We start from the raw sequence: 19,501 nt of genomic DNA on the forward strand, positions 1-19,501 counted from the left end.
ATATGCAAACACAATTGGGTTTACAAGTCTGGACATGAACCCTGAAAAACTGAACTCCCCAACAAATAAGTCTAGAATGCTAAAATACATCAAGTATACGCTCCTAGGTCAAATATCACTATTTTACTCATAGGACACTTCAACTGCAGCAAGTAATACAGCAGTGTAGCTTGACCTAGAAAGAAGGAATCACCCATTTCAGCATATCTCATGCAGTTCTGTTTAAAAAAAAACAAACACACTTGAGCTCTGTTGTGCTGTTATTTGGCACTTTAGTATCTTTATTATGAAAATAACATAATAGAGCATTCAGTCTATTTTTGCTTTCTGAAGTGGCTTGTAGTTGTTGCACAGATGGGTAAGTTGAACTGCTCTCCATATTCGAAGGTGTGATTGGTTCTTCAGGACAGCTACTACAAGGGCTGCCAAGGGCACTCATCAGGGCACAGGGTATGCTTTATGCCTTGGAGATCAGGCCCTTCTCTATCTGTGTTGCCATCATGCTCACTTTGAAAAAAACAGTTGTCAGTTTAAAAGACAGAGCGATTTAAATGAATTTGTTATCCCCAAGGAATAAATTAACAAAAATATTTCACCAAGACAAAATGAGTAAAATTTTGCATTTGTTTATATTTTCTGATGTACCAACAATCAACTCAACCATGTAAAAGCCTTAATTCAGCACATACTTTAAAATATGTGAATAAAGTTAACCACAAAGCAGTTTCACTGAAGTTAAGATGCAAACATTAAAAAACCTTGTTGATCTAATGAAACTGTAAAATCTAGTATATAAAAAACAAATTTGTAAAAAGGAAGTTAACAGCTTCAGGATTTCCAGGTGTTTGCTAGGCTTGTATAATTAAAAAATGCAACTGACCTGTGTAATGGATTAGACAGTGTTTCCAGAGAAGACAAAGAAAGCTGAACATACACTAACACATTCATTACTTTTTGCTTTGCTTTTGCTCAGTAAATAAAAAATGTATTGTTGCTTTCCCCTTTGAGTCTAAATGCTAGCTGCATTTATGTAAAACAAAAAGAATCAAAGATAGCTGCAGGTAACCAATCCCTTTCATTTTACATGTTCCAGACAACCTTTTATTGTGTTTTAACATGAGAATATTTTACTTATTGCAAAGTATCCTGCATAATACAGGTGCTCCGCTATAAAATCTTCTCTCTCACTTATAATTCAGTCATTCTAAATTTAAAATACCAGTATACAGTACTAAAACCTCCAATTGAAGTTTAATATAAAAATATCAGCACAAAAGTCCTTTTTGAAGTCTGTTTATTGTGACCCAAATGCCTGTTTAATTATTCATTGTTTTAGTATAATAATAATAGATTTTGCACCCCTACAGTTGCTAATTGATACCATCTCAGGTATTTTGATGAGATAAGAAATACTAAGTAAGAAAACAGTAAGTATTCAAATGGTTAATTTGTTTAGAATAATAATAAATTCGGTTTTTTGCATCTTCTTCAGTTCAAAATCCAGCTTTGACACTGAGGAAGGCTTCACATCAATTAAATAAGAGTGGTCCTTTTAACCAGTAGCAGTTTGATTGCCAATGACTCGAAGAATCTCTTTATGAATGCTTGGTTCCTGTGTGTTTATACTCGTATCACCCACTTGACCATCTTCATAACTAAAAAAAAAAAAGTAGAGAAAATAAAAGCAAATTAGTGTTTTATTAATCTACCGGAAAACATCCCAAACTCTCCTTCTTTCACTAATCAAGAGTTCTTACTCCATATGTTAACATGTTTCTATTAAAAACTCTGCTGTGCTTCATCATTATACAGTCACTATATTAAGATCCTAAACTATGGAGAGCAGAGGGTGATAAGGCTACCATTGTCATTAGAATCCTGAGGCTGAATAAGCCAGTAGGATCCAAAGGGGACAACTCTTAGGTGAAAGGGGAAATGCTCACATCACAGACAGGAAGCTAATGAATTCTTCAGCTTAAATACACACAGCCAAACAAAAATTATGCTTTACAATACATGGATAGGCTTACTGTAACATGAAGTAATGCCATCGAATGGGAAAAATTAGTGACTCTCTGTTCATTTATTTTGTAACAAAACATCTACTAAACCTTTGTTACTAGCTTATCCATGTATTTCCTAACACATGTAAGTACAGTGGAAAATAAAAAATAAAGTGACGCTGAACAGAATTAGGAAGAAATGTCTTTTATCTACTTTAACTACAACCATTGCAGGTAACATGGGAAAAAGGTATAGTATGAAGCTGAATGTTAAATGAAGCTTTTACTCACACAAAGAAAAATCTTGTACACACATGATCCGTATTGGGAACTACCCATATCTCTCCATGTTTGTGCAGATCGGGTGAGGTTATCACTATCAGGGAAAGAATAAATTTCATAGTGATGAAAATATACCTGAAAAATATTGCTTTAAAAGGTTTGGGGTTTTATACACTTTAAATAGGCTTCTGGGAATGTGTAGTTTTCCACTGCATGCCTGGGGTGTGGCGCAGATTTTGAGATGGCTGCTAGTACAAACAGAAAGATGAATTTGATTCTTGTGTCCAAAATGTATCTTTTAGAAAACACAGATGCCTGATGTATGGGAGCAAGTTCTTAAATGGAATGAAAGATTAAAAAATATATTTATAATTTTAAATAGTTCTAGGGCTATTAAGACAACTAATCAGCCTTTGGAACAGATATTTGTGTATAATGATGGCTGATTCAAAACCAAGACGTTTAAGACAACGCCTGAAACTGCTATATGGTAAATTTTGGATTTGCAATACTACCAAACATTTAAAACAATTAACCATAGCAATTATGACTCAAGGGGTTCAAAAAGCTTGCCAAAACTTGCTCAATGTTTAGAAAACAGCAATGTATTTGACGATAGGTTGTTCACCAGCAGAATGAGGACAACACAGGCAAGAAAGCTTCTTATTGCTAACTAGAAGCTACACCATTGATCTGTATTTGAAAAGATTTCAAAACTCATTTAAACAGCATCCTCCTGGACAAGTAGTCCAACTGTAGGATGAGCAGGTTCATGGTGCACTGGGTGAAGAACTGACTGAGGGACTGAGCCCAAAGGGTTGTAGTGAAGACTGGCTGGTGACCAGACACACCAGTGGTGGTCCTCAGGGCTCCATTCCAGGGCCAGTTCTGTTCAATGGATTTATAAACTACCTGGACGCAGGAGGTGAATGCACCATTACTGAGTTTGCTGATGCCATACTTGGAGGTGGTGTTCTCTGGAGAGGCAAGAGGCCTTTTAGAAGGATCTAGACAGATTGGAGCATTGGGCAATCATTAATGGCATGAAATTTTACAACTCCAAATGCATATAATTATTCCATGAAAATTCAGTATGTGCTACAGGTTTTGTTTAAAGAGGGGAAACATTCTGAACTGAAATATAAAGGTCTGCTGCTGAGCAAGTACTCATAGGCCTATAAGTAGTCTCTTACCTGAACAACCAATAATGGAACTAAAGGTCTCACTGATTTGCATCCAGTAACCTGTGCATCCTGTGACCATGACTAAAAGTTTCACCAGGGCCTTCAGCTTACCTTCACATAAGGCTATGCATTTTAGGTTACGGCTTTGCAAAAATTGTGACTGCTGTCCTTTCTTCTGTGACTGAGATATAAAAGCAAGAAAACATAGTTAGTGCAGCAAAACAAACTGAGTGAAAAAGTAACAAAGTAGATGACTGTTGTTTTCAGTGGTTTATAAATGAACAGAGGCAGTCTTCCTAAAATTTTTCTGTTTTATTTCTAAATTTAATAGAATTTATAAAAATGATTCTATTATTCATTTGGATTTTTGTAGGAGGGATTTGAACTCCTTTATCCAGAAAAATAACGTTCAAAAGTTTCTAATTCTTACAGAATGACTAATGCTATCAGAAACATCAGAATGCTATTGATAAAAAAATTGGTAGCAGAAAAAAAGAAAAAAAGGTGAATTTGATCATCGATTCTTTGGCCACCACCCTGATATTTTAGTGGCCTTCCTACTTCTGAGGGTTTCTGCTGTGACAAACCAATCTCTCTTCAAAGCCAGATTATTCTGTAGTTTCTATGTGTTAAGCAGGGAGACAGACATAAGATTACTTTCTCAAAATTTAGCCTTACACACAGATGCTGTGAGTTTGCTTTAGATAAAGCAGAATTGTAATGGTTTCATATGTAAAAAACATGAAAAAGAAAAAATGACATGCTATAAATTAAATACTACTAATTTTCAAGCAAGAAGCACTCTCAAGTTCTTTTGCACCATTCTTCTGGAAGTCTAAAACTCAGAAAGTAAGGACTTGCTAAGGATCATGATGCAATTTGTATTTAATTTTCATTCTCTTCCTAAATTCTTGAAGGGCAAAAGACCTGCAATATACTCTGTAAATTTTTACTAAAGCAGTTGGGCTGTGTTTGATGTTTGCAGTCTCTGAAGTTGTTGATTTCAATTCAATGAAATAAAACTGTTACTTTGCACAAAGGAAATATTACCTCCTTCTCAGCTGCTAAGTTCTCAAAAACCCACAAATCTTCCAGAGATGGTTGATGTATCATACCTGTGATGTATTACTGCCCTTACTGCCTGAAGCTGGTTCATCTTTAGCTAACACCTTCTGCTGCTTCTTGTTCATCCCTAGGAATATTAAAATCATGTAAGATACCCTGGTATATAAACACTGTAATAAGAAAAGTTAAGTGCAAGAAAGAAACAAGAACCACAGCAGGAATCACAGTCCTTTGCATGGCACCCAATAAGCTACTTAACTTTGTCATAGAAAATCACAGTGTAATCCTGCAAATTACCAGTACCTCTGCATGTATTGCAAAGACCTTAGCAAAGTCCAGTTAGCATTAAGTAGGTGCAAAAGGAGATAAACATGAATTTAAATGTCACTGAATTCAGATCAGGAATGTTCTTACATGGTTGCTTTACAGGTCAGCATGTCCTGAGTCTAACTGACCTTTGGGATGAAGTAAGTCTGATTTACTGTGGATGGGACAGCAAAATCACAAGAGAAGAACTTTAGATATTAATCTTTAGCACTCTACATAAGACTTACATGAACAGTCTCATTAATTTTTATGAGTAGGTCACTTAAATCTTGAAATCTACCTTGGTTTGATTCCCTTATCTACATTCAAAAATATTAGATCATTTGTCAGTCATTTGTCAACATTGGATCCAATATCCATCTCAAAAATCTTTGTGCTTTAGATCTCATTCATATTGGTTTATCTAAAATTCCTGTGCTATATGCTACTATGGACGTCCTTGCCTTTCCAGTATCCCACATTTCAGAGAATCATAGAATCGTGGAATGGTTTGTATTGGAAGGGACCTTAAAGATCATCTAGTTCTGGCCCTCCTGCCATGGGAAGGGACATCTTCCACTAGACCTGGTTGCTCAGAGCTCTATCCAGCCTGGTCTTGAAGACTTCCATTTCTTGGCAGTTTTCAAACACAGATTGAATTATAGGGGAAGTCTAATTCTTTGAAGGAACAGGACATATAGGACTCTTCCATAGTTTTTATTAGCATCAAGGACTACACACTTGATGGGAACACAGGCCTCCTTTCTGGAGGACACAGGATGGAAGGAATCAAGATAGGCAGAGAGAGGAGCAATAACATGTTGAAGTTGACAAAACAGCATTGTGCAAAAAGAAAGGTATTTTTTTAGGTAATGATACTGTAACCAGCACTTTTAGTGAGCCCCCATACCCATGTAATCTCTGGAAAGCTAAAAGTGTAGTTAAAAATAATTGATGTTGAAGTTCCACAAATAGTAGCTCAAATATGTTGAGCTCTTAAAATGAATTGTGACATTACCTCAAAATACTGAGTGTCAGAAAGCATAACTAAACCAGTCAAAATTACCTAGATGCACACAAACACACACTCAGCTCTATACCTTCACTTTCATATGTGAGGAAATGGTAAATATACCACATACCCAAAATAAAATTCAGCATATTTTAAAAACTCTTTAATTTCTTATAGACACATTCCATGTATCTTGTTTCTATTTATAATTTAATTTTTATATAGAAAACTCTGCACAACTCCCTTTTGGATTCACTAGTGAGACAAATTATGTTTTCTCCCCTTCCGAGGTTAAAATAAACACACTGTCTGGCACTTTCTATGTAATCCTGACATGGTGATACTTGGGAATACTCTTATATATACAAGGTTGAACATGTTTATTGATGAATATTTGTTTTGTCAGATCAGGTCATAAAAGACCATGAATCCATAGGTAAAGTTAGATGGACTTAAGATAGATACTGACAAAAAATCACAAAACTGGATTTCCACAACATAATCAAGACCTGCTCCACTACACAAAGCACTTGGTATTAGCTAATATTTACTTCAAACACAGTTTCACGATACTCAGCCCCCTGCAAAATAAGGACAGTTTTTAATAAGTGAATTTAGATTTTCTCTTTTTTGAATAAATTAAACCATGGTCAACAAAGATAAAATTGAATACAGTATTGTAAACAGTGAAGCTGGTAAGAAAAGCAGTAGAATAAGATACCCCCCTATATTTCTCCAACTTTAGATGATTTATAAATATCACCTGAGTAACCAAATGATATGCTTGACAATGGACTAAGGTAGATTCCACTTCCAAACATTGCACCATGGAGCTGAAAAAGAGCAGAGTGGTTATGTGGCATTAATTTGGTTACCTGGACAAAATAATAATTATAGGAACAGGTCACAGAATCACATAATCACAGAATATGCTGATTTGGAAGGGACCCACAAGGATCATCGAGTCCAACTTCTGGCCCTGCACAGGACCATTCCCAACAGTCACACCATGTGCCTGAGAGTATCATCCAAATGTTTCTTGAACTCTGTCAGGCTTGGTGCTATGACCAGTTTCCTAGAAGCCTGTTCCAGCACCCAACCACCTTCTGGGTGAAGAACCTTTTTCTAATATCCAACCTAAACTTCCCCTAATATAACTTCAGGAGGAAGTTGTAGACTGCAATGAGGTCTCCCCTCAGTCTCCTCTTCTCCAGGCTGAACAAACCAAGTGACCTCAACCGCTCTTCATATGGCTTCCACTCAAGGCCCTTCACCATCTTTGTTTCCCTCCTTTGGACACTCTCTAGTAGCTTAATATCTTTCCTATATTGCAGTGACCAAAACTGCCACAATATTCAAGGTGAGGTGGCACTGGTGCAGAGCAGAGTAGGACAATCACTCCCTCTGACATGCTGGCGATGCTGTGCCTGATGGCCCTCAGGACACGGTTGGCCCTCCTGGCTGCCAGGGCACCCGGACCCCCAGGTCCCTTTCCTGGCACTGCTTTCCAGCATCTCATTGCCCAGTCTGTACAAATATCCAGGGTTGCCCTGTCCTAGGTGCAGAATCTGGCACTTTCCCTAGTTGAACTTCATACGACTGGTGATTGCCCAGTGCTCTAATTAGCTGAGCTCTCTCTGCAGGGCCTCCCTGCCTTTGAGGGACTCAACAGCTCCTCCCAGTTTTGTATCATCTGCAAACTTGCTTAGTGTCCCTTCGAGTCCTGTGTCCAAGTCCTTTATGAAGATGTTGAAGAGCACAGGGCCTAAGATGGAGCCCCGTGGAACCCCACTGGTGACAGGTTGCCAATCTGATGTCACCCCATTCACTAGAACTCTCTGTGCTCCCTGTGAGCCCATTGCTCACCCACCACATGATGTGTTCATCCAGCTGTGTATTGGACATTTTGTCCAGAAGGATCTTGGGAGAGACAGTATTGAAAGCTTTTACTGAAATGCAAAAAGATGACATCAACTGGCTTCCCTTGATCAACTGTGTGGCTACCTTGTCATAAAAGGAAATCAGGTTTGATAAGCAAGACTGTCCTCTCATGGAGCTGTGCTGTCTGTGACCAGTGACTGCATTGTCCTCCAGGTGTTTTTCAATACCTCCCAGAAGAATCTTCTCCATAACTTTACCAGGCACTGAAGTGAGACTGACAAGCCTGTAGTTTCCAGAGTCCTCCTTCTTGCCTTTCTTGAAAATCAGGACAATGTTCACCAGCTTCCAGTCAGCTGGGACCCCTCTGGATTCCCAAGACCATTCAAAAACCACCTAGAGAGGTTTTATGATGACATCAACAGCAATTTGAGGATTCTGGAATGAATCCCGTCAGGCCCCATAGTTTGTAGGGACCCAGCTGAAGCAGCAAATCCCACACAATTTCAGGATCAACTGGGATTTGATAATTCTCACAGTCATGGTCCTCCAGTTCAAGGGAACTTTGTTCATTATCCGTGTTGAAGACAGAGGCAAGAAAAGCATTAAACACCTCTGCCTTGTCTCTGTCCCTGTCCTAGTGTAGATAAACATCTGCCCAACTGTATTAATTTATTGCCAGGTAATTAATGGTGTTCAAAGAAATATTTGAAAAAAATATGTCCTGAGTATAAAATTATAATACTATATATAGTATAGTATGGCCAGATGCACAACCATAATTATACATCAGATTTCTATATTGTGTTAAAATTGTGTTTCCTGTTTTTAAATCTAACATTACTATGGAGGATGCCTACAGAGGGTGCTTCTGTGCATTGCCAAATACACCTTGGCATGTGTCTCACATCAAAACCTTGTCAGGAAGCACAGCCTAGGCCAGCCTCTGTGAATCAACAGCAGCAACAGCTGCTTCTGTTTTCTTTACGGTAAGAAATTAAGAGACAGTGATGATACTAGCCATATGCTATAGAGAAATTTAGTCACTAGTTCAGCATGAGTACTGGTGGAATGGGTTCAATCTAGCTTTTGCCTGGGCCAATTCAGGCATGCATATCTCCCATCAGTGCAGGACTGTGCTTTAGCCATAAAGCTACCAGACGTCTGAAAAGAACAGAGGAAAGGGAAAACTATTCTGCATCAGCATCACTGTTCCATGTCATGAAGCTTTTTATTAGCCCTGCAGTCATTTTCTTGTCTGGAAAGGGGAAAGTATGGGTTTCACTTCACCAGGATCTGACTGCTTTATACGGAAATGCCTTTAATGAAAACACACCAAGCAGCTTCTCATTTTTGAGAACCCAGTATCTCCTACTTAGGTAGATGTCCTACCTAGACACCATGGGGCTTCAGTCATGCTCACCCTTATTTCTTTCCTCTGACCAAATGATATTTACACAGTCTCCACAATGTGGCAGAGCTCTCTTAGGAGTATGCACATGTGTTTTCACTCCTCCAGATGTTACAATGTTGTACAGAATCCTTGGTGAGTAGATAGTTTTCCTGACTGGTTGGTACCACAGTGGACAGGATGAACTCATATCAGGATGTGTCTTAGGTGTGTGAGAGAGATAAAAATGATGACTTACATAAAACAGGGCTTTACTATTCCCAGTATCTCAACCCTGAGCAATAATAACAACAAAGGTATAAACAAAGGGGTTTACTTTGGTGAATTTTAGTGTGTAAATCCTGCTTTCCTGGGGAATTATCTTCCAAAAATACTAATAAAAACAACCAAACCACTATGACGAACAGCCATTTCCTTTTTTTCAATGTCTTCTATATCCCAATCCTTAGTCAGCACCCTGGGATCCTCCTCCAAGGTACATGGACTCAGCACTGGAGAAGAGCTTTCAAAACCACAATGCTAAAATACTCTCCATTAGAGCTCCCCAGTCCCTCTTGTAGTGCCTTCTTTGCTTTGTAATAGTGGTCTCCTGACAATTCAGTATGAGAACTGGTTTGCAGCTGATCCCTTCTGACCTCCATGCTTCCATTCCCAAAGAAATCAGAAGAGCAGAGAAGGTGCTGTCAACACAGTTCCTGTAAATCTAGCATCTTCCTGGATCCTATAACATGGAGATAGTTTAGGCAGCTCTACATTTTGTCACTGGTTTTAAGCAGTACTGAGTGAAGCCTCCGGGAGGTGCTGCTCTGCAATGTAAGACTGAAACACAGATTCCAGCAGAGGGATTTTCTAGACGTTTTAGCAGACACATTATTTTATCTTAATTTTATCAGAAAAGTACTTTTTCCAGGAAACAAGAGGGTATTTGAAATCATCTCTTTTTCCACCTATATGACTACTATAACTAAACCACCTGAAAAGCTGCCAAAGCTAGTACATAATCAAGCACAGGTCAATTAAAATCTATTTTGTCTACTATTTACCTGCAGCCTCGTATTGGAAGCAACAACTAAGCCGTTCCTCAGGATGGAATGCCAATTTTCAATGTGTGAACCACTGAATAAAACGAAAAAGAAAGCGTTAAAGCTCAAAGGGTAAAACGCAAAATGAAATCAGAAATCCTTTAAAACAGTAGATTCACAGCTGCAAATCTCAAATACCAGAACAAAAAATAGCATGGCATTTTGATAACTTTTGATTAATATGAATATGTGTACTCACTGAAATGCAAAGGTACTTCCATAGAGATTTTTAGCAGCTCGGAAATTGGATTCTTTGGCCGGTGGACTGCTGAGAAGTAGGAACTGGTGGGGAGTGTGCATAAACTTTAGTTGCTGTAAAATAGGAGTGCACATATGAAGAAAAGTTAACAATGAAAGTACTGTATTTCCCTGATAATAGACCTTAAGATATCATGATGTTTCACACAATACATAATTGCATCTAAATAACTACATGAACTAAGATGAGGTTGGTCTCCTTAGCAGAAATAATTCAGTTTCAGCTGAAATCAAACAGTAAAAATATCTTTCAGTTTATGAAACATGGGGAAAATTTTGAAACACATTTCAGTCATATATGGCTCTAGTAATTAAACTGAACAATTTCATTATGGCATTCTGATCAGAGCAGGCTTTGAATTAAGGTTGTTTAGAAGGCTGCAGATTACTATGCCCTTAATCAGAGGATCGGAGGCACACATCCCTCTAAAATTCAAGTGCCATACTTTTTTAAAGGTGTACTTATATACGAATTTCCTGGTATATCGTGTTTCTGTGCACTGCTTTCTGTACAATTCTGTATCTAATATTCTATATGGCAACAAAACAAACAGTGATGTTCTTCTCACTTAATGTCAGATGACTACAAGGTAGGCACTTGTATTTGAGCTACTTACCTCAAATAGGCTTTTTATAAGCATTATTCCCTTGACCTATTTCAGATATTCCAAAAATCATGACCTGAAACTGCTTCTTTCACTGCCTTGTCTGTTAATGGAGTTAACCAGTTTGAAGCACACACCTATGTTTCGCTAAGAGACTCTCACCTAAAATGCTAATAAAAGCCATGACAAATAAGAAAATAACAGAGAACCCACAGACACTTACCCTATTCACTGGTAGCTTCACAATATGTGATCTGTTACTAGAAATAACCCTAAAATAAGAAACAATTTAATTAGACACGGTAACCAAAACAAACATTTTTTTCTTAAAAATGTGTTATGAATGGCCACCATAATGCACCCAGCTGCAGGCCTTTAAACCTATCAGATGGAAGTAGACCAAACCTCAACTAGAAAGTGAGATCAGAGGACCCAGATGAGATCCAGAAACAGTCCAGAACAACTGCAGTTGCAAATACTGATGTTAATTCTTAGGGTGACCTTATACCAAATTACACTGCTCAAGTGTAATTGAGCAGTGTAATTTATTTATTACAGCAATGTAAATTATTCATTACAGTTGATACTGCAATAATTTTATACCATTGTAGAAGAGGATGTGCAAGCGGGTCTTGTTTATCCATCTGCTTCTTTATTTCCAAGTAAGGTGCCTAGAAAAGAGTAAATAAGTTCTTTATTTCTAGGATGAATTTTGGACGTTACAGTGCCCATGATTTAATCAATTAAAATGAATACGTGGGACTCATTATTAGGTTTAAATCACAATTTTACTCATATACAGCATACTAGAGTTATAAATGTGTTTTGACAACAACAAGAATTAATATAGCAATTATTTTCCCTGGAGTAAAATAATAAGCATTTAATTAGCATCAAAATGACTACATTATAGCAAACATTGGTGATCTCAGGGAGAACAGCAGAAGACATCTATTTTTGTTCAGCTCTTGTATTAAGAAATTGGACTGGAATTTCACAAAATTAAGTCTCTCAAAATACCCCAAAAAATATCCACTTTGGGTTTTTTAACTCTTTTACAGTATAAACTGGTAAAATACCATGTCATATAATTCCTTTGAAAACCCTTCTTGATTTCAATTACAGTCCAAAGCATCCTTTTAAAACTCATCAGTCCAAGAATTATTTTAACATTAAAAAAGTACAAAATGGTGATTATTTTTTATTTTTAAAAGACATATGAAGTAATAGAAATACCTGATTTTTAAATTTTTTGCAAGATGTTATAAAAATTAACAAAAATATACAAATTTTAATTTTCTGTTTATTTTATTCATATCTATGTATTTTTTTTATCCAGAATCCCAAAGTATTTTGTGAATACATTTAGAGCAAGATCTAAAAACTGCTGTGAGGATACATTTATATAGCAGTTGGAAAAGCAAGATATACAGAAGAGATTTCAACAACCAGCTATAGTCATCTGGGTTGTTTGGCAAAGAAGCGTAACAATAAACAGAAATACAACTATCAGACATGCTATTGAAATAAATGGCAGTAATCCCAAGAGACCCAACCTTCCAAGTATCCAACTATACTTAGCTGATCAAGTGTTTTGCTGTAATAGAAATAAAGGTATCATTCAGAACACTGTCACAAAATCAATTTCTTTTGCTTTGGCAGTAAAGAACTCTAGCTTTAATATTTCCAGAAATGCAGCAGTTGGTGATTATCTCATTACAATGTTCCATTTTCCTGTTATTATCTCTAATTTAAACTTCAAAAGATCCGAGTTCTACTCCACCACTTTTACTTGACTGCCATTATAGATACTCTAAGTTAGTTATTTTGAATACACATTTTTATATTATTACAGCTCTATATGAAAGAGATGATACTATTGATTTTTTGACCCACCACAGGCAGCCAATATAAACATTTTTCAAGTTCTAGAAATAATGATTAAGTAAGATAAATATTTTTAAACTCACCTGTGTCATTTCTCTAATGGAAGTGATACTGTCCAATGCTTTCATGACTCGGTCATAATTCTTCTTCTGATGTAGCATAAAATATGAAAATAAATTCAAAGAATTTTAGTCTTTGGCTCTATAAAAACCTGAATTCTTTGAGTGTGTATAAAACCAAAGCTAGGATGAATGTTGAGCAAACCAATCCTTTCAAACATTTCTAACCTGGAAAAATATTGTTATGATGGTTTTTCTTTGAATTTCACTGGAATCTCCAACACACTCAGAAAAACAGCTCACTTTTTAAACAAATATTTGTAACTAAACACAGGTTCTGACGGTTGGATAACATGTTCTTAAGATAAATAATGCAGTGACTCCAGATCGATTTTAAATAAAATGTGGATGAACACATGTGTTTACTTTGCTAACAGCTCTAAAAAACATCATAGGGCCTTCAGCTTGTCTCTCTGCCTCACCCTGATCCTCACCTACCTACTGCTTGGGAACCACTACCAGAAGGCTCCATCTGTTCTGAGTGAGTTTAACAGTTCATGCTCCATCCACTCCACATGACACGTCACCTTCAGGAGCTTCACTGTTTGCCATCGAGTCTTGCCAATTTCTGCCCATGGTCTTTCACCTCGCCAAGCTGACAATAAGCTGGGAGGAGATGGAGGCACTGGTAGCCCAGGGATTCTGTCCACTCCTCTCTCAGTGCGACCCTCTCTCATAAATCCTCATCTACTTCAAACACGTGCTTTGCCCAGCCACCATACAGCTGTCTCCTCCTCAGCCCCCTTCCAAGCATCTCCTGACAAGTCTTTATTCCCACATATTACAGAACACACCCTGAAAAAGAACTGGCCTTTGTTCAGAAAAAGTGAAATGCATTCCAATGCAGGACATGCTAAATTCTCATTTATGCCTTTGGGGAGATGGCTTAAGGGACACGGAGTGAGAGGCAGCATTTGGAGTGCAAGTAGCAGGTAGTGCAAGTACAATTCTTTATTTCAAAATTTACCTTGTACAAAACCTGGCTATTATGTCAACATTTGATAAATCCCTTCACCTCTCAAAGGCCATCTTTCTCTTTGTGTCCAACGTGTACACTGAGAGAAGGCCACTTAGAATAAACAATTTTGCATCTAGAATTCGCCCCCTGAAAGAGTTCCTTGTCTTTAACATAACTTGGAACACAACTTACAGTTTTCATGTGGTTTAGAAATGGTATTCTCCAATTTAATGCTCACACTGAAATCAAGCACCTCTTGCTCACTCTGCCCCTCACCCCTCCCTCTCCCCCTTCCCACTGCCAGGGGCTAGAGAGGAGAATCGAAGGCACAAAACGTAAAGATCAAACAGCAAGGAGATAAGAAAACAGACAGTAACAGCAACAATACTGAAGACAGAAGCTACAAGAAAGAGGTGAACAATACACATAGAAACAGCAATAGCTGATTGCTCCCTCTGCCAAGCTACAATGACCAGGAAGGGACTCCTTCCTGGAAGAGACTCTCTTCCCCCTGCCCCTGGCAATGATGTGACAGGGTATAGGATAACTTTTGAGTCCTAGCCATGGCCCCACATGGCTACTGTAAAAATTAACCCTGTCCTGGCTGGAACCAGGACAAGTTTATAGTCAAATACCTCGTCAGAGACAATTAAAAAAAAGCTACAAAGTTTTGGAAACAAGGAGACTCCATAAGAAGTCTTTGCTTTGAAATCTCATGCAGGACTAAAATCAAGCAATGACGTAATTACAGAAAACTGCTTACCCTGGGGTTAAAGGCTAGCATCTGAGGGTCATTAGGATCAACTACAGAAGGATATGGCTCAAAAATGACAACTTTCCTAGGTGACTCTAATGCAGACCGACACATGGATACCAGGAGATCAACCACCTAAGGATAAAGAAGGACATTTATTCAACATATGTACTTTTATATTGTATTTTCCAGCTTGTTTTTTTTACACATTATAGTTATACCATATTTCATTGTTACCTATATTGCCCAAACCACGTTATCCACCGGACATAGTTTAGGACTCAGATTTTTCCATTAACCTCAACAGGGTCTGGGGTCAGCCCTGGCATATTATTCCAGGTGCATAAGTAGGATCACTACCTGGTCCTAAATGTATTATAATGTCAAACACATTGCTTTCATTTCTGCTTTTTCTTGTGCACATACACTAATTCCTGTATTAAATTCATTCTCTAAGGAAATGAAGTTGTGCTCGATCTGTGTATCTCTGTATAGTACATGCCAGTGAAAATGTTGCTCAAGAACAAAGAAGGGTCTGTGAAATTTGTATGACTTCCTGCTGTTCTCCTGAAGACTGTGTTCATAGAAACACTAGTAAACATTGCTTCTGGTAAGGCCAGAACAGTGCAACGATTTAACAGTCATTTGAAAAGTTCACACTGGGGGATCTTCTTCCTTCCATCCTGTTGTACAAAATTACAACACAGCTTTGAATATCCATGATTTGCAAGATTATCCTGCAGGATCGTGCATGTAAATGTGTACACAGACGTCGTCTAATGTAGTCACACGTGTACACATACGTACATATACAACTTAGCAACAGATTCCCATGTAATTGTTTCAAAATATATAATTCAGAGGTTAAAAAGAATACAGCAATAACAAATATGAGAGAATGCAGCTTTCTGGCACCTGTAAAACAAAAATTCAGCTCATAATGATATCCACAGTTGCTACATTAAAAAGTAGCTGCAAATCAGCTCATTTCCCCATTTTTTCTGTGCCTTCTGAAAACATTTGTGTATGAAAACAGACTTTTCCAGGAAAGAAAGAAAAAGCTAAGACGAGCTGTACTTAGTAGGCATCCTGGTTCCTCCTACAACTCTACGCACATCAGATCTCATCTCACAACTCAAGCTGTTCTAGAAGTTTTTATATATCTGCCATTGCATCTGATCATTTGGAGGAAAAAAAATTATGATCCTTCAGAGAAGTACAATGAATAAGAATACTGATGAAAGGGAAAAGGGACTGTGCTATGGTGAGTCATACAGTTGCCATTCTCCTTCTCTGCTCCTTCAGCATGAATGGACAATTTTCTCCATCAGTTTAAAAATTGTTAGTTCCAGTCACTAAATATCTCACATATATTTAAAAATGAAGTTATTGAAATAATGATCCCCTCCTCAATGCTGCTCTGGTTATTTTCCATTTTATAATACCTGTAAATGTGATGAATGTTTCAAATAGGGCATATGCATTAGCATTTGCAAAGGAGACCAGGAGTCTGCATATGCAGCCAGGTCAGGCAACAGACCTGACACTATGTAAATGTATTACTGTGAAATTGAGCATGAATTCATACTCTGCTTCTCAGAAGCCTCCTACTAGCCTAGGCTCACTAGGGGAGCCTTTTTGGAGAAACAACCCCTGTGCCAATAGTCTATGCTGTGAATCACACTGTCCTAAACTAAGGACTCAGATGAATCAAAAGAAGTGATCAATTCTTTCTGCGAACAGGAATGGGATGGTCAACCAGATCCAATGTAGTGAGCTGGCTTCAATGCTATCACTAAGGTGAAACTAAACAGAATTTAGCCACCGAGTTCCGATGAGACAATAGACAAAAAGCCTTATCTAACTTTTTAAAGCATTCTTAAGGTTGTAATCACTCTGCAGCAAACCTCTGTAAATGTAGTGGTACTCCAGAGATCTAGAGCAAGCTCCGCATATGCCTGCAACAGTGACACCTCCACTACACACTGAGTGAGAGCTAACCATGGCCACCTCTCCTGTCAGCTCTATTTTAAAAAGTTTTTCCTATTTTAGGAAAGCAAGCTTCCAGCTGTTCAAGGAGTTAGTCAATAGGACCCCCTGGGAAACTGCTCTCAGGAATGAGGGAGCAGAACAGAGCTTGTAGATCTTTAAGGATGCCTTCCCTAGACCACAAGAGTTCTCTCAATCCCCATGTTTAAGAGATCAGGAAAGGAAGACAAAAGGCCAGCACAGATGTCCAGACCTGCTGGTCAGACTACAAGGCAAGAAGCAAAAGCACAGGCAGTGAATGCAGGCACAGATATTCTGGGATGAATATAGGGACACTGCCTACTTGTGTCAGGATGGGGTGAGGGAGGTCGAGGTGAAACTGGAGCTGAACTTGACATGGGATGCAAATAATAATAATGAGGGCTTCTGTAGGCATGGGAGCCAGAAGAGCAACGTCAAAGAAGTGTACTCACCTCTGAACATGACTGGCAAACTGGTAACAACGGATGAGAAGGCTGAGGAACTTGACAGCTTTTTGCCTGTCTTCAGTGTCAGTCTCCCCTTCCCACATTATTGAGTGGATGAAGCTCAAGTCAGGGAGTGGGGAAGCAAAGTGTTTCCCCCTGTCAGAGAACATTAGATTTGAGAACCCCTGAGGAATCTGAACATACAGAAGTCCATGGGACCTGATGATATACATCCCAGAGTCCTGAGGCAACTCGCTGGTGGACTTGCCAAGCCACTCTCTGTGATACTGCAAAAGGCATGACAGTCACATGAAGTACCAAATAACTGGAAAAAGGGCAACATTGCATCAATTTTTTAAAAGGGCAGAAAGGAGAATCCTTCAAACTACCAATCTAGCAGCCTCATCTCTATGTGAGGGAAGATCTTGGAACAAATCCCCCTAGAAGATGCTAAGGCACATGGAGGACAGGGAGGTGATTTGAGACAGCCAGCACAGTTTCACCAAGGACAAGTCCTGCCTGACAAAACCAGTTGCCTTCTATGATGGAATGACTACATCAGTGGTCAAGGGAAGGGCTACAGATGTCATTTAGCTGGACTTCTGTAAAGCCTTTGACAAGGTTCCCCACAATATCCTTCTCTCTAAATTGGAGAGAAATTAATTTGATGGATGGACTGTGTTTTGGATAAGGAATTGGTTGGATGTTCACATCCAGATGGTAGGGATCAATATCCCAGTGTCCTGATGGATCGTGGTGATAACTGGTGTCCCTCAGGGGCCTGTACCGGGACCAGTGTTATTTCATATCTTCATCAATGATATAGACAATGAAATTGAGTGCACCCTCAACAAATTTGCAGATTACACAAGCTGAGTGGTGCAGCTGACATGCCTGAAGGACAGGATGCCATCCACAGGGACTTGGACAAGCTGGAGAAGTGGGTCTGTGGGAATCTTGTGAGGTTCAACAAAGCAAAGTATAAGGTGCTACACCTGGGTCATGGTAACCCCTGAAACCAATGCAGGCTGGGGGAGGAAGGGATTGAGAGCAGCCCTGCCAAGAAGGACATGGGTGTGCTGGTGGATGAGAGACTGGACATGACCCAGCAATGTGCACTCACAGCCCAGAAAGCCCAGAATGACCAGTGCATTGAGGGAGGTGATTCTGCCCTTCTGCCCTCATGAGACCTGACCTGAGTACTGCACTCAGCTCTAGGGCCCCAGCATAAGAAAGACACAGACCTGTTGAAGCAAGTCCAGAGGAGGGCCACAAAAATGATCAGAGGGCTGGAATGATGAAGGAAGGCTGAGAGATCTGGGAAGAAGAGCCTAGAGAAGATAAGGCTCCTGCGAGACCTTACTGCAGCCTTTCAGTGCTTAAAAGGGGCTGATAAGAAAGATGGGGAAAATCTTTTTGGTAGTGTAGTGATAGGACCAGGTGTAAAGGTTTTAAGCAAAGGGAGGGAGATTTAGACTAGATATAAAGAAGTTTTTTACAATGAAGGTGCTGAAACACTGGCACAGGTTGCCCAGAAAGATGGTAGATGGCCCATCCCTGGAACCATTCAAGGTCAGGTCAGATGAGGCTCTGAGCAACCTGATCTAGCTGAAGATGTCCAGGTTCATGGCAGGGGTTGGATTACATTACCTTCATAGGTCCCTTCCAACTCAAACTGTTCTGTGATTCTCTGATTCCAAATGTACATATAATATATCACGTATTTGCCTGAATTAAAAAAACCCAAAACTCTAGCTCCCAGAAACACATAGTTGAGGTCTTCACAGGACTTCAGGCTGAGGAAGATGTGGGGCTTCATCAGCAGATCTCTCTCTATTTCTTATAAGCTTAAATAGTTAGACAATTGTCTGGCACCCAGATGTCGCAAATATAGCCATGTAATGGTCTACAGTCATCAGATGAACAGCTGGTGTTCAGATTCCAGAGTCATATTCTGTGTACACTATTGTAAGTTTCTTCCTTTGAGGATATGCCCAGAGGTAGTATTCAGGTACCTAGTTGAATAGTTTCTTTTCAGTGGCTAGACCCACTAGTACTAGTTATAGTTAAATAAACTGAACATTTATTCTTCAAAAAACCCCAGACTGCTTACTATGTAAAAGCACAGTGACTGGAAAATTGGAGAGGAGTGACTTTTTCTTTAAGATGTGTAAATTTTTAGCTTAAGATCTTAAGAGGATTTTAAACACAAGATCTTTTAACTGCTAGTTAATTTATTGT

General features: G+C 38.7%; 1 protein-coding gene across 1 annotated transcript in view; it reads right to left on the reverse strand.

The window, feature by feature from the left end:
- Positions 1 to 218: 218 nt before the first annotated feature.
- PARP8 (poly(ADP-ribose) polymerase family member 8) overlaps positions 219 to 19,501 on the reverse strand; it is a 131,553-nt gene continuing 112,270 nt past the window's right edge. The window contains exons 16-26 of the mRNA XM_051804755.1: positions 14,814 to 14,939; positions 13,057 to 13,122; positions 11,690 to 11,757; positions 11,310 to 11,358; positions 10,423 to 10,535; positions 10,185 to 10,257; positions 6,616 to 6,685; positions 4,585 to 4,661; positions 3,581 to 3,650; positions 2,295 to 2,379; positions 219 to 1,655 (exon numbers count right to left, since the gene is read on the reverse strand). Of these exons, the coding sequence (XP_051660715.1) occupies positions 1,553 to 1,655; positions 2,295 to 2,379; positions 3,581 to 3,650; positions 4,585 to 4,661; positions 6,616 to 6,685; positions 10,185 to 10,257; positions 10,423 to 10,535; positions 11,310 to 11,358; positions 11,690 to 11,757; positions 13,057 to 13,122; positions 14,814 to 14,939 (900 nt within the window). The 3' untranslated portion in view covers positions 219 to 1,552. The remainder of the gene's footprint in view (positions 1,656 to 2,294; positions 2,380 to 3,580; positions 3,651 to 4,584; positions 4,662 to 6,615; positions 6,686 to 10,184; positions 10,258 to 10,422; positions 10,536 to 11,309; positions 11,359 to 11,689; positions 11,758 to 13,056; positions 13,123 to 14,813; positions 14,940 to 19,501) is intronic.

This window comes from Manacus candei, unplaced genomic scaffold (assembly GCF_025592945.1).
Source record: "Manacus candei isolate 608988 ecotype Guabito, Panama unplaced genomic scaffold, ASM2559294v1 h1tg000061l, whole genome shotgun sequence".
Taxonomy (NCBI): domain Eukaryota; kingdom Metazoa; phylum Chordata; class Aves; order Passeriformes; family Pipridae; genus Manacus; species Manacus candei.